The sequence below is a fragment of the Hoplias malabaricus genome, chromosome 11 (assembly GCF_029633855.1).
Source record: "Hoplias malabaricus isolate fHopMal1 chromosome 11, fHopMal1.hap1, whole genome shotgun sequence".
NCBI classification, from domain to species: Eukaryota; Metazoa; Chordata; class Actinopteri; order Characiformes; family Erythrinidae; genus Hoplias; species Hoplias malabaricus.
Window position 1 is genome coordinate 35,286,198 of NC_089810.1, and position 15,544 is coordinate 35,301,741.

Below are 15,544 nucleotides of genomic sequence, written 5' to 3' on the forward strand. Positions count from 1 at the left end.
GAGCGTGTGAATGTGTCTGAGAGTGTGTGTATGTGTGTAATGCGGCGCGAGGCGGAGGAGAAGCTTGTTCTGCACCCATCTATTAGAAGCACACACACACATCCTTAGAGCTGGAGGTGCAGGTAAGAACACTGCCTCGGATTTTAATTTAAATGTAAACACTGATTTAAATTTACATTGATATTCTGCTGTATTAAATTACACTGAACTGTATTGAACTGTATTGAATTGCCTGCAGTATTAAGAGAGCACTCTTGCTGCAGTTGTTTCCTCAGTGTAGTCTATAGGGGGCTGATCCTAGGCCTGGGTTTAATTCTGATGCTGCAGTCCTCGCTGGGCTGGGGTTTAACCTTAAAGCCTGCTTTACTGCCTTGAACTTATTGCCAAATCTCAAAGCTATAGATGTGCCTTTATTTTTGGAGGGACTGGACAAGTAGATGAGCTTTAAAATGTCACATTGAAAGCACTGGTTCTGTATAATTTGTCATTGTGGGTCATAGTATAGTCTTGAGATTGTATTTTATGTTTCAGTGTTACAGTATCAGAAAACGTGTAATGGGTTGCTTTGGATTTACTTGATTCAGATCTGTGCATTAGATCCAAATGGAATAAAATTCATTACATCCATGCTGATTAGGTTTAAACTCTGTTGATTTGATTCTGTTTCATTCATATGGATGCACTGGAAGTCTAGCCACATCTGATGTAGTATTTGTCATTGTGGGTCATAGTATGGTCTAATGCATTTAATTAACACTCTTTCCGATATTATGTGATTAAGCAACACTTAGATTTATTATTAATCTGACAGCTGTATGAACTAAAACAGCATAATATGGTAATGAAAAGTCTTACTGCTTGATTTTTTATTAAATACTAGTAGTTAAGTTTGAGGTCAAGAATGGCAGCCTGGTGTATAAATATAAATGATTCTTTCTGCACATTTTATGTCATCTGGTTTAAAGCTACATACATGAAGTGGCCTTGTCAATAGGTGGCGAAATCCTGTGTGATTCTATGTGAACAAGTCATGCATTAATTAGCCCATTTATTTAATGGTTCCACATTAAATAAATATATTAGTAAATGTCTTGCCAACATCTAATGAAAAAATATTTAAAAGCAGTTTCTGTGTCACATATTTATAGATGTCTTATTTTGATGTATCTATGTGGTGGAATAGTAACTCTATTTTCATAAGAAGTTGCTTTAAATATGCACGATTACAATTAGTTCAGACTAAATAAATAAAATTACGTACCAATTAAGTAGCAATCTAGCCCAAGGTAATTAAAATGAAATTATGTTGCTGTAAATATGTACATATGGAATCATTGGATACATATCAACCAAGAAAACACAGCAATTCTCATTGACTGTGGAATTTGATACTGTGGGTCATGAGAATGATTGGAATTCTAGATATAGTAACTATATATATATATATATGAATAAATATTGCAATGTTATTATAGTTTTATCTGTGTTGCTTTGAATTTGCATGCTTTGATTCCAAATGAAAATAAAATACTGCACACTTGAAAGTAGAAACACCGCATTGGAAAGTTAAACTCAGGCTAGTTTGTTTAATTTATGTGGTGTCAATGATTCTCATTAGGTTATAATTCATATTTCATTCATGTGAAACTGATTGACACCTTTGCAGCAAGTAAATTCTGGACAACTCATATAAGTGGATCTTATAGATCACTAATTCTCCTGACAGTTTAGCAACTAATGTTGTTTAGTTGCAGTACTGCATTGCGTTATATGACACAAAGTTTTTTTCTAAGCTCAGGTGTAAATTTAATATTATAAATGTGGTGTGAATGATTGGTCAAAGATCTTTGTGTATTTCTAGATTATAACTCATGCTTATTTAAAATCCATAGATCCATCTGTATAGGCAGTACAATGTGTGGGGTTATTACAGAAGGCCGGGAATCTATAGTCTATAACCTAATACTGATATTAATAGCATATACATTGATAGATAACTCTCTCAAGTTCACCTGCGTGGTATTCCCTCTCATATTACAGTTAATCTGATATAAGAGAGTGAAGTGATGTGATGCTGTGATTTGTGCTGTGTAATGGAAATCAGTCTCACTAGCCTGGAACTGCAAACACTGTTAGCAGTGCTAGCGCTGTTAGCTTAGCCTGGTGTCCTGTAACCTCCTTCTTCGTTTTCTTTGTTTCCACTGTCCAGTGAAAGATTAAAAATATCAAAGCCTGTGTTGGGATTATAGTTAAAATGTCATAACAATGTAAAATGACTCCATAGTTTGCTGTCTACATACATTTTGAACTGTCTGTAAATACCTAACTAGTTAACTGTGTCCATGCATAGAGAGTTATCTTTGTACACAAGGAGTGTAGTCTCACAGTTCTTTGTATACATAAGCAATGTAACTATGGCATTTTATATATTTATATATATTTTTATTTTTGTATGATCTATCTATCTGCCATCTGTTGTGGTCTGTCAGCTTAGGGAAGTATCAAAATATCTATTGATTTATTTAGCTATAGCTTTAGTTAGCTTTAGTTATAGTTATAATTTTGTTGAACACTGATTACTGTAATGACTGCAGGAATTGTAAATGGTTGAAGGGATTCAATAATCTGGTTTATGAAGTTACTTTTGGTTATAAATGCTGCTTAACCTGTACAGCTTCCTATAGAGACTATTGTTTGTACCATCTGTTTTTTTTTTCTGTCTCTTTGTGTATAATCTAATGGTTTTGTCCCACAGCAGATTTGCATCACAGTAATCTAATGAAGATATGGCTTATTTTGGCACAAAAGGATTAATGAACAATAAGAGAAGAGAAAGGGGGAGAGACTGAAAAAGATACAGAAACGAATAAAGCAAACAGAAAGAGAGATGGAGAGAGAGGGAGGGAAAAAGATATGGAGAGAGACACAAAGACAGAAAAAGAGACAGAGAGAAAATAAGAGAAGCAGAAATAGATAGAGAGAGCGAGAGTGTAAAAGAGAGTGTGTGTGAGAGAGTGTTCAGCTGTAGGCCTGAGGACCTGACAGTCTTTATATTAATGTGGAATGGCATGGTCTCCCTCAGGTCCTCCTCATCCCTCGCTACTGCCTCATGAACTCGACCCTCAGAAAGAGAACTCAGAGCCTGGGATACATATTCAGCTTAAACCAACACAAACTCGACTACCTTAAAGCCACAGTGCACCTTACAGCTATGGTGTGTGTTTTAGAGACTAATGTCTTAAAGGTAAAAGGCTTTTACCATAAGACGACCAAACGATATTTATCAAAGAGGTCATTTATTAAGTGTAACATTTCTTTGTCTATAAAGTGCTACTCACAGAGTGAAATTGCTTGTTGTTCATAAATTAAACAGTTTATGGTTCATTAAGTGCTGACATGGGTTGGCCATGTTTATTAAAGGTTTAGCACAGAATCTCTGAGACATCCAGTGCGAGTTTCAAATTTGTGTTCTGAGCAGGAAGAGCAGAACTTTTAATTGCACTAGAGTAGCTCACAGAGAGGGCCATAGTACCATGGTACTTAGTAGTCACCATAGTAGTTGATTAAACTGAACAATATTGAGAATTAAATGTCAGAAGTCGAATGTGTGGAAATCTGATGCTTCTTTGGAAATCTGGTGTTTGAAATTCTGAGCAATAATGTTCAATTCAAGACCAAATAGTTACTTTGAACAAAGAGTCGGTTGAATTGATTAAAAATTAGGGTAAACTGAACTTTTTTTTTCTCATGAACAAAACGCATATTATGAATTACCTTTACCAGTTATTTTAGATTTTATACCTGTTAATGCAATTTTCAGCTTCAGAGAAAAAGCATTGCGTCCTTTATTAGGCAGGGTCACATAACATTTTACATGAAACAGAATAGGTGTCACAATATTTGCCTTCCCTTTACTGAAATTTCTGTAATGCTTAAGTGTCAAATGTACAGCAAATCTAGTTTAGAATAGTATTATTATTTTTCCATATAATTTCCACATCTTTGCGTTTGAGATTTACTTTCAGAAAATGCAACAATCTTCTGAGAGTGAATTTGAAAGTGTGGCTGTAGATTTCTTGATCCTCCTTGAATGGACTTCTTGAGGCTATTTGTATTTAATGAAAGTTTGACAACGTATGTCTATTTTTTTTCCTACAGAAAATAATGCAGTACTCTGAGTTTCACTGACAGGTCATTGCCGATTGTATGGTGTGGCTGTGTGTGTGTAAATTTATGGACTAGGTAAAAGTGAGAGAACTGCTGAGAGCAGCTTCAGCTTCGCAACAACAATTCAGCAATATACACCCCCCCACACACACAATGACCTCACACCACACACATTCTCCTTAATGTTGTGATGGTGGTTGCTGTGTGTAATGTGATGGTGTGTGTGTGCTGTTTGTGTGTTAATGTTGTGCTGACTTATGATTGGGTGGTGTAATTGATTCTGGAGCTGTAGTTTTTTTTTATTTTAGACCAGAGAGTGTTACACATTTCAGTTCTGGTGCTGAGAGATGTTGGATGATCTGAGGAGTTCCACTGGCCACAGCTCACACACTCACTCTGGACGTCAGGAGCTTCAAGAGCTCTTATTTATGTACTGTGACTCACATACGTTTTTGGGAAATTGGGTATTTCTGCTTTTACCGCCATTTTATATCAGGTTGGATTTTTTTTCAGTAAAATCTTAGATTCCGTTTTTTAAATTGATTTAAATTTGTTTTAAAACTGACTTTATTTGGTTTAGTTTGGTTTATTAGGTTTTTTTGTCTGGTTTTGTTTGATCTGACACTTATCAGCTCTCTCTCTCTCTCTCTCTCTCTCTCTCTCTCTCTCTCTCTCTCTCTCTCACTCTGTCTATCTGTGTCTGTCTCTCTGTCTCTTGCTCTGTCTCTGTCTATCTCTCTCTCTCTGTCTCTCTCTGTCTCTCTCGCTCTGTCTCTCTCTCGCTCTGTCTCTCTCTCTCTGTCTCTCTCTCTCTCTGTCTCTCGCTCTGTCTCTCTCTCACTCTGTCTCTCTCTCTCTCTCTCTCTCTCTACTTCTCTCTGTTTCTCTCTCTCTCTGTCTCTCTCTCTCTCACTCACTCACTCTCACACTCTCTCTCTCTCTGTCTCTCTCTCTCTGTCTCTCGCTCTGTCTCTCTCTCACTCTGTCTCTCTCTCTCTCTCTCTCTCTCTACTTCTCTCTGTTTCTCTCTCTCTCTGTCTCTCTCTCTCTCACTCACTCACTCTCACACTCTCTCTCTCTCTCTCTCTGTGTGTGTTTGTGTCTGAATAAGGGAGTACTGCAGAGTGAGTTAATTTTGTAAGTGTGAATGCCTGGAGCTGAGGGTCACTCTCACAGCTGTGTTTGTTTGTTTATTTATTGTGAGTAAATTCGGGCAGTTCCTGCGGTCAGTTTCTGTCAGATCCATGGACAACAGGAGCTCATGGAGGGGTCGGTAAAGGACAGAGCTCTACACACTTACTCATCATATCATAACTGAGGGGAAAACTTGTGTATATTCGACCTCAGACAGAAACGTAGTATTCTGGGTAGTGCAATATTAAATGTATTAAAGTTTTAAAATGAAGCTAATGAGGCTTTGTGTTACTGTTCCTTCTTTTGTTGTGTGATTATAACACATTCATTTCTGATGATGGAACTCTGTTCTGTTGATTTTATTATTATTTTTTTATGTTTCTATTCTCATTATTCAGAATCCTTTCCCTGTGAATGAGTGTATGAGTAAATTCAGAAATTCTCATTTGAGCAATTTATGATTTTACCTACACTAGATTAACTTCAATACAGCATTCTTTATAACCTTTATAATATATATATATATAACATTTATTACAATGTTTACAATTATTAACATAAATATACATTTTGTTGATACTCCTCTTCAGAGAAATAAAAAGAATACAGGAAAGGGCTTATTTATGATTCCATTATGTTTCCTGATCTTTGTGATGAGAGAAAAGGGCTCAAACCCTTCCCCCCAAAATCCAAAAAACACCATCCCCCATTTTACATACATGCGCACGCACACACACACACACACACACCCCTCTTAGAGCACCATTAGAGAATATAATGAACATAAAAATAAAACAGTAATAACATGTTCAATATTGTTTCATACCTTTGTATTTATTATTTATGAAATTACACTGCGTCTACATGAAACAGTAATAATAATAATAATAATAATAATAATAATAATAATTGTTTATATGGTACCTTTCACAAAATAAAACTAAAAGTAATATTAATACGGATGGATTAAATTGCAGAAAACATATTAAATTGATTACATTTAAATTGGATTAAATTGCAGCTGATGACATATCTGAGTAGCCTAGAAAATAAAAAAAAACCTCTGGCGGTTTACTTTCTTATAAAAATATTTTTAAATAGAAAAATACCCAAATATTTTCTCTAATTTTACCATTCATTAATAGTAAACTGATGTATTCTCTCTCTGGTGGAGAAAGGTAGAAAGTTTAAAGGCTATTTGCCACCACACTGTGTATCAATCAGAGGGAAAGTGGGATTATGTTTTTATTTTGATGGTAAAGTCATGAATGAAGCTCACAGTTCACATGATTCATTAAAAGGTGTCACCGTCACTCCTGATTAAGTTTTAATTAACATGTTTTTATCACATAAGGAGAGAATAGCAGCTTCTTAGTCATAAATTTGCTTATTCTGGATTGTCTAAAAATATCCACGTAAAAATAGAAACCTTCTAAACACATATTCCTTGATGTGTTATGTTTCCATTACATCATTTTTACTTATGAACACTGATTTGTGTATTAAATCCCTTTATCATTCATTCATTCATTATCTGTAAGCGCTTATCCAGCTCAGGGTTGCGGTGGGTCCAGAACCTACCCGGTATCATTGGGCGCAAGGCAGGAACACACCCTGCAGGGGGCGCCAGTCCTTCACGGGGCGACACACACACTCACACAATCACTCACAGCTAAGGACCAATTTGAGTCGCCAATCCAACATGTTTTTGGATTGTGGGAGGAAACCAAAGCACCCAGAGGAAACCCACGCAGACAGAGGGAGAACACACCAAACTCTTCACAGACAGTCACCCAGAGGAAACCCACGCGGACACAGGCAGAACACACCACACTCCTCACAGACAGTCACCGGGAGGAAACCCACGCAGACACAGGGAGAACACACCACACTCCTCACAGACAGTCACCGGGAGGAAACCCACGCAGACACAGGGAGAACACACCACACTCCTCACAGACAGTCACCGGGAGGAAACCCACGCAGACACAGGGAGAACACACCACACTCCTCACAGACAGTCACCGGGAGGAAACCCACGCAGACACAGGGAGAACACACCACACTCCTCACAGACAGTCACCGGGAGGAAACCCACGCAGACACAGGGAGAACACACCACACTCCTCACAGACAGTCACCGGGAGGAAACCCATGCAGACACAGGGAGAACACACCACACTCCTCACAGACAGTCACCGGGAGAAAACCCACGCAGACACAGGGAGAACACACCACACTCCTCACAGACAGTCACCGGGAGGAAACCTACACAGACACAGGGAGAACACAGCACACTCCTCACAGACAGTCACCCGAAGGAAACCCACGCGAACACAGGCAGAACACACCACAGTCCTCACAGACAGTCACCAGGAGGAAACCCACGCAGACACAGGGAGAACACACCACACTCCTCACAGACAGTCACCGGGAGGAAACCCACACAGGCACAGGGAGAACACACCACACTCCTCACAGACAGTCACCTGGAGGAAACCCACGCAGACACAGGGAGAACACACCACACTCCTCACAGACAGTCACCGGGAGGAAACCCACGCAGACACAGAGAGAACACACCACACTCCTCACAGACAGTCACCGGGAGGAAACCCACGCGGACACAGGGAGAACACACCAAACTCCTCACAGGCAGTCACCTGGACCGGACTTGAACCCAAAAACTCCAGGTCGCCCCTTTATCATTCCATGCTAGGCAATTCAGGCAACAGTTATCTATACTAAAATAACTGGGTGGTTGGTGTTCTCCTCCAAGAGTTTTGTGCTCCAAAGACATTATGTTAGCAGCATTCTGAAAAGAAACTTTGGCTTGCTAGCTATCTCGGTTTAGTAGCATTGTGTGATGGGTGAAGATAATTATGCCTTTTCTGTTGTGTCCAGGCTAGCTCGGGGAAGCAGGCGCGATGGCCAATGCCTCCACGGACCTGGACAACGCTGAGGCCCAGAGACAACTAAACAACAACAACCGGACCACTAGCACAGGATTCTGGGAAACTGAGACCACCAGTTCCAAACTCTTTGAATGCTCACGCATTAAAGCACTAGCAGGTAAAATGATAAATATATATACCATACCACACAGAGACAAACTGGCCACTTATTCAGAAGGGTTCAAAGGGTTGTGTCTCATCCAAAATGTCTTAGGTAATTAAGAAAATCGCTGCTCTTACAAGCGCAACTTTTCTAAGATTTTAGAAAATTATTGTGAAGATTTGATGGCTTTGATTTGGAGCTATTTGATGATTTTGATGGCTTTGTGGTTTTTGATGATTTTATCCTGTGCATTTGCCTTCTCTGTGTCCTGCAGATGAGAGGGATGCAGTGCAGAAGAAAACCTTCACTAAGTGGGTGAATGCTCACTTGGCTCGAGTGTCCTGCCGAATCTCTGACCTTTACAACGACCTGAGGGACGGCTACATGCTCACCAGACTACTGGAGGTTCTCTCGGGGGAACTGCTGGTCAGTTATTTCTCTTTATTTTGGCTTAATTTACAAACTCAAAAAGTCCTTGCTGTTAAATAAAATGAACAGACAGTTGGCTATTGAAAAAAGCCTACAAGGATATCAATTAACTAAGAGGTGATTGCTCACTAGTAAGTGTTTGCTAAGAGGTCATTGATCACTGAAGTAGTGTGGTCATTCTCTAGTGTACGTCATGTCTTTATAGGAAATTCTTGGTTTAAACTAGATTTCTCTATGTCAGAAATGTATGAGATATTTGAACAGTTCGGCTATTTTGTCCTGTAGTAAACAACACACTTTCAAGCCAGATCTGTTTTGGTTCTGTGTTAATTTTTTCTCTGAATGTCACTACTAAGCTTGTTAATGGTAAAAGTATAGTAAAAATAAAGTATGAATAATGCTACATGCTACAAGCTAATGCTATCACTCCTGTGTACTGAAATGACACCACACTGAAAGTAGTCTCAACCACAGACGCTCCGTCCAGTAGTTGACGGGGAGTCTGATACCTTCAGTGCACAAACCTAATCTCACTGTCAGAATTCTACCAGTTCCATTCAAACTGGCTCTCTGTACCTCTGCGTATATGCACTTCAGTGTATCATTTTGTACTGGCTTTGGTACTGGTCAGACGTGATAGATTGTCTCCACACGTCATGCCAAAATAGCAGACTTGTGATTGGCCATTTTGTGTGTCAGTCAAATTTCTTTTTTCTGCTGTAGTAGGCAGTTCTTGGTCATATTAAGTGGCGAAAGGTACCAGACTCTTCATCGACTCTCCATTTCAGACTCTTGCAATACAAGACTACACTGAAAATCACTCTGTTAAACTTCAGCACTGTTATAAACCTACAGCAGCTCCTCATAATGGAGCCTAAAATGGACTAAACCTCTTAACTCCAGTGCTGGCTGACAAAACTTGCTGAGATGTGGGGGATAATGAAGAGGTTTTCCATTGCATGGTGTGAAAGCAGTGTTAGCATGCTAGGCATGATGCTCAGAATCACATTAGTTCAGTGGTGTGTGCTCCCTACATGATAACTTTTAGATAATGTTTTTACTAGCCTGTAGTCTAGTGCTAGCTTTAGTAGTCTATAGTGTAGCTATAGTGTGGTCTATTAGCTTTATTCAACTTAAAGGCTAAGCACCACTTAATGGACCTAAATGAATATTTCACATTATTTTAGTTACTGACATATATAAGTATGAATTAAAATGAAAATAGCTTAATTTGCTTTAAAACTGACAATTTTATTAAATTGACGGAAAAACCCGAGCTCGCTACGGAAATTCTTGAACGCGACCGTGATGTCACTGGTGGACAACAGCTGAACAACGCCGCGGTAAAACACCGTTATGACTGACTGTTATGACAGTATCTAGCTAAATAACCAACATTATTCATGACAATAGCCTAGCAATAAGCTAAACTCAAATTTAGAGGTACCGTTATTCTTGTAAATGTGATCGAAGTCGAATTCATCCGACACTATAAACCTCCGTAATGCAGCTACGTAGCCGAGTATAATCTGAGCCACCGAGTTTAGCGAGTCAAGCTAACGTTAACTAACACCAACTAAAACAGGCGAAGTGAGTGTCCTTACCCTGTTTACCTCCATGTTACAGAGGCTCTTGAACACCTTTCGTTGGTGTCCTTACATGCCCATATTGTTGGAAAAGCGCCAGTGAAATGAGCTACAGATAACGGAGTGAGCGGATGGTCCTTTCCAAAGTGCCCATTTAAAGTTTAGTCCATTTTCTGGATATTTTGGTATCTTTGGGCCATTTGTGCACAGATGTCACACTGTACATTGAATGATTGCAGCCAAAAACAACACACCTTTTCGTCATTTTGCATTAAATTAAGTGCAGCTTCTAGAGTTGTCGTCCACCATCTACGTCACAGGCAAGTTTCCGAACACCGTTGGGGGGGGCAACAGTCTTTTAAACCTTATTCCTTGAATTAGTAAGAAATAACATGTTTTCTGACGATCAATAAACACAAGTTAGGAACTCAAATTCTATTGTATTTATTTGTTTGACACTTTCATAGAGCTGGTGCTTAGCCTTTAAGAGTTTCCGTTTTTGTTGTTGTGTTTTTGTAGAGTTTTTCATTTTCTGTGAAATGACAGAATAGCTCTACATTTACATTTACATTTATTTTGTCCAGAGCGACTTACAAAAGTGCTTTGTGTTAGGTCAGAGCTTTATCCTGGCTAGTACAAATAGGTTGAAGTCTAAAATACACATGAGCTCAGACACTGCCAGAACAGGGCCATTGCTAACACCTGGAAAAAAAAATTAATCTTAAGAGAATTACACACACAATAAGTGCAGTACCAAGCAATACCCAGTCAGAGTTTGTACCTATGTGTTCTCACCTAGAAAGAAGATAAGGTTTAAGTACAGAATAAGTGCAAATGCAACGCATTTAAACAAATATTTTGTGCTCATTTAAGTAGTTTAAAAAAAGATGGGTTTGAATACAGCAGACATTCTGCCTGTTCAGACAGCCAGTGGAATTCATTCTACCATCTGGGTGCAGAGGAGAGTCTTGATACTTGCCTTCCATTTATCTTCAAGGATGGTGGGTCAAACCAGTCAGTACTCGAAGGTTCAAGGTACAGATTGGCTCTTGACCAATGCCATAAGGTAGAGAGAGGCTGGTCCATTCTTGGCACTGTAGGCAAGCATCAAATTTGAAATCTAATGTGGGCAGGTACAGGATGTCAATGAAGGGAACACAGGGCAAGATGCTTTTATATGAGTCTGTGAGGATGCAGTGATTGCAGTGTTTTGATCTGTGTAAATTTGGACTATGGCTCCTAGGGTGTTTCTTCTTTAATGTAATGAATATTTAATACAGAATAATATTTACTCCCTTAGCCCCGTCCAACTCGAGGCCGGATGCGGATCCACTGTCTGGAGAATGTGGACAAGGCCCTGCAGTTCCTCAAAGAGCAGAGGGTTCACCTGGAGAACGTTGGCTCCCACGACATCGTTGATGGAAACCACCGCCTCACACTAGGACTCATCTGGACCATCATCCTGCGCTTCCAGGTACAAATGAACCCCACAGTCCTGATTTATCTGGATGGCAGTGATGTAGTGATATAGTATAGTGTAGTGGGTGATGTCATGATATTTTCTCATGTTTGCTTTGGTTTGGTTTGGTGTCACTGCTGTGCTTTGATTTCACTTGCCACGTGTTCGTACTTTTTGACATGTTTGCTTCATGTTTCCTTGTGCCATGCCCCTGTCATGTGACTTGTGTTCCCAGGTGTTTCAGATTCTTGTAATGTATAGAAGCCTTTCCCTTTAGTCTCCTGTTTGTTATTCATTATTGCTGCACTTAATGGAATCTGTGTTTCAAGATTCTTTAGCCCAATTCAGATGGGATTAGTTTTACCTGTGGACGTGAGGTAAAAATAACCCTAATTAATCCCAGGGCGGCACGGTGGCGCAGCAGGTAGTGTCGCAGTCACACAGCTTCAGGGGCCTGGAGGTTGTGGGTTCGGTTCCCGCTCTGGGTGACTGTCTGTGAGGAGTTGGTGTGTTCTCCCTGTGTCCGCGTGGGTTTCCCCCGGGTGCTCCGGTTTCCTCCCACAGTCCAAAAACACACGTTGGTAGGTGGATTGGTGACTCAAAAGTGTCCGTAGGTGTGAGTGTGTGTATTGCCCTGTGAAGGACTGGCGCCCCCTCCAGGGTGTATTCCCGCCTTGCGCCCAATGATTCCAGGTAGGCTCTGGACCCACAGCGACCCTGAACTGGATAAGCGGTTACAGATAATGAATGAATGAATGAATGAATGTATTAATCCCACCTGAACTGACATATGCAGGAATATTCCGTCATATTCTTGAGAATGGAAAAGCGGGGGGAGGCATTTAGTGATGAAATATACAGTCTAAGTGCGAGTATAAGCTAAGTTGTCTAAGTCGCTAAGTTGCTGAATGACATGCCATGCTCAAAGCCACAAACGGATCACTCAGTGGAGAGAAATTTCTGGTAGCTGTAGGGAGGTTTTCACTCTCATCAGCGTGACAAGTAACACAGATGCCTTCCTTAGAGCTGACAGGGGTTTGATTCCCAGCTGGGCTGGAACACGGAAATGAATCCTTGGGGAAGACTCCTAACATTATGCCAATGAGTCATTTGGCAATACAGTTCTTATCTTTTCCCTTACCACTTGTTCAGTTGTAGTGGTGTAATCTTCCCCTATAACATGGGACTACTCTTAAAGAACCTGACATGTCATCAGAACACAAATGAACAGCACTTCATTCGATATCAGATGAATGCTGCTGGACTTTAGTTAAATTTAGGACATTATATGCCTTCAGAAGTATTTATTATCACCAATAATTCTGTGATATGAAGCTGAATTAAGCTTTTTTTTTGCTGTTTCATTTGTTTGAACCTTCCAGTTCCACCTTAAATGTTGCTCTAGTCTCAGGATGTACTTGTTTCAGTGTCAGCCAGAAAGTAATTGCTTCACCACTTTAAGATAGAAGTGGTAATTTACTAGTTAACCACGATATTAGCATTCTACTAGTAATGTTTTGTGTTTGTACAGGGGTCATAAATATAGACTAATACAAAATGGAGGACTATGCAGAAGAGGTGATATGGGATTTGGGCATTTTTGCCTTGAATTGATATTGATTTCAAAGTATTATTATTACTCACTTGACTTTCTCAGAAGCCTACACTTTTCCTGTAAAGGCTCTTATTTTAGTTAATGTCCTTGTAAATCTTAGAGGAAGGATCTCACCTCACTTTCTTCTGTTCATCAAAGTAGATTCTCCTCATCTGCCTCTGGCTATTTTGTTTTGATGAAAAGTGACAGGGTTTAAGCGGAGCACACCTTCATTGAAAGGTTTTTTTATGTCTCTTAGAGTTAGAATGAGATGCTATTTTTGGATTTTTTAAAAATAACTTTATTGCTACTGTTCCTTGTTTACAGTGGATTAAGGCGTAATCATATTTAAGGAGATACAATCAGAGTGCCATTACTGGGAGATATTGACATTCATAGAATAAGTCTCAGCCAATCACATTGCCAGGTTAGGACTAGCTGTGATTTATTTATTTTGATTATTGTTTGATTATTTATTATTAGTCCTTCAGCGTGTACAGCAGTGAGAGGGAGTGCTGAGGTGGTGGGATTGATTGTGGGTGTGCTGTGTGTGTTCTGCTTGTATTTGTGTGGTTTGTATTTGATGTGGATGAAGGTTTGGATGATTTTCTTTTTGCCCTGCTGGATTTATCTGATCTCTGTCCCCTGCAGTGTGTTTGTGATCTGCAGCTCTCTCTCTCTCTCTCTCTCTCTCTCTCTCTCTCTCTCTCTCTGTCTCGGTGTGTTTGTATGTGTGTGTGAAAAGGGTTTCAGTGTCTGTCCTGTGATGTTTGAGCATGGATGTATACTGTAGGTAGTATTTGTTATTTACTGATTCTAAAACCTAATTGTTTTTTATATGTTAAAATGACGTTAAGATACACTTTTAGTCATGTTGTGATGTCACAGCGTGTGTTTGTCTGCTTCTGATTGGTAAAACTCGTCTAAAAGCAGTTTATCAGTATTGTGTTATTAAATTTGGGGTTTGGGAATATTTGTAACACACAAACATGGAGGGGGTGTAGAAGGAGGAGAGAGACACTGAACATGAACAGAATGAAGGAGAATGAAGATAAATAAGTAAAGACAAATTGTGGGGAAAATGCAAATAAATAGAGAGAGATACTGAACAGGAGGAAGGGGAGAGGGAATGAGAGAGAGAGAGAGAGAGAGAGAGAGAGTGTTATTGGAAACCTGAGGGGGTGGGGCAGTGACCTCCAGCTGGACATGCTCTCTCTTTTACCTTTCTCCTGTCACTCCCTCGCTTTTTCTCCTTTATTCTCTCATCCATCCATCTACTGCTGCACTTCTTTCCTTTTGCTTTTCTTTCTTTCTCCTTTTTCTCCTCTTCCCTCTCTCTCTAACTTACTTTTTTCTCTATTTGTCATTTCTTTGTTTCCACACTTTCTCTTACTTTTATTCTTTCTGTCTTTCCTGTACTTTCTTGTCTTGTAATTTGTACTTTCTTTTCTCTTTCACTCTTTTCTCTTTATCACCCTGTTCTTTCCTTTTTATTTCCTCTTTCCTCTTTTCTTTTCTAACTTTTACATTTTCTCATGTTTTTCTTTTCATCTTCATTGCCTTCTTTCTCTCTTTCTCTTTCCCCTGTCTCTCCTTCCTTCTTTTCCCTCTCTCCTTCCCCCCACCCCCAGCTCTCTCTCCCCCCTCCCGTCCTGTTGGTGTTTGGTGGAGTTTGCTCTGCTCAGTCAGCAGGTAAGGGTCGAACCACTGCCGCAGAGAGAGACAGGGGAGAGAGAGAGAGAGAGAGAGAGAGAGAGAGAGAGAGAGAGAGAGAGAGAGAGAGAGAAGGGAGAAAAGAAAGAAAAATAAGGAAGGAGACAGGAGGCAGAAGGATGAAAGGAGGCAGAATGAAGAGAAAGAAAAAAGAAGATAAAGAGAAGAATATTAGAGGTACATCAGCACTTATAGGTTAAAATATTAGAGAAATATCAACACTTATGTGTTAACATTGTGTATGATTTGTTTATATTTGGTTTTTATACTCTTTAATTGTGCATTACTGGCCTTAACTGTAACTAGCGGAATTCCACCAAGATTTCTAACTTTCCAGTCATTTTCAAACAAAAAGTAGGGGAGTGTTTTGGTGCTGAATGGTTGATTTTAGAGAAAGTTCTCAGA

The 15,544-nt window shown here is 39.6% G+C and overlaps 1 protein-coding gene across 3 annotated transcripts in view; it reads left to right on the forward strand.

Annotated features, from left to right (window-relative positions):
- The window catches only part of LOC136709281 (spectrin beta chain, non-erythrocytic 4-like), a 67,946-nt gene continuing 52,402 nt past the window's right edge, over positions 1–15,544 (forward strand). For all 3 annotated transcript variants that reach the window (XR_010804479.1, XM_066684415.1, XM_066684416.1), the window contains exons 1-4: positions 1–122; positions 8,206–8,373; positions 8,633–8,784; positions 11,674–11,847. Coding sequence is in view for 2 of the 3 variants with exons in the window: in XM_066684415.1 (XP_066540512.1) it covers positions 8,229–8,373; positions 8,633–8,784; positions 11,674–11,847 (471 nt within the window). In the remaining variant the exon portion in view is untranslated. The remainder of the gene's footprint in view (positions 123–8,205; positions 8,374–8,632; positions 8,785–11,673; positions 11,848–15,544) is intronic.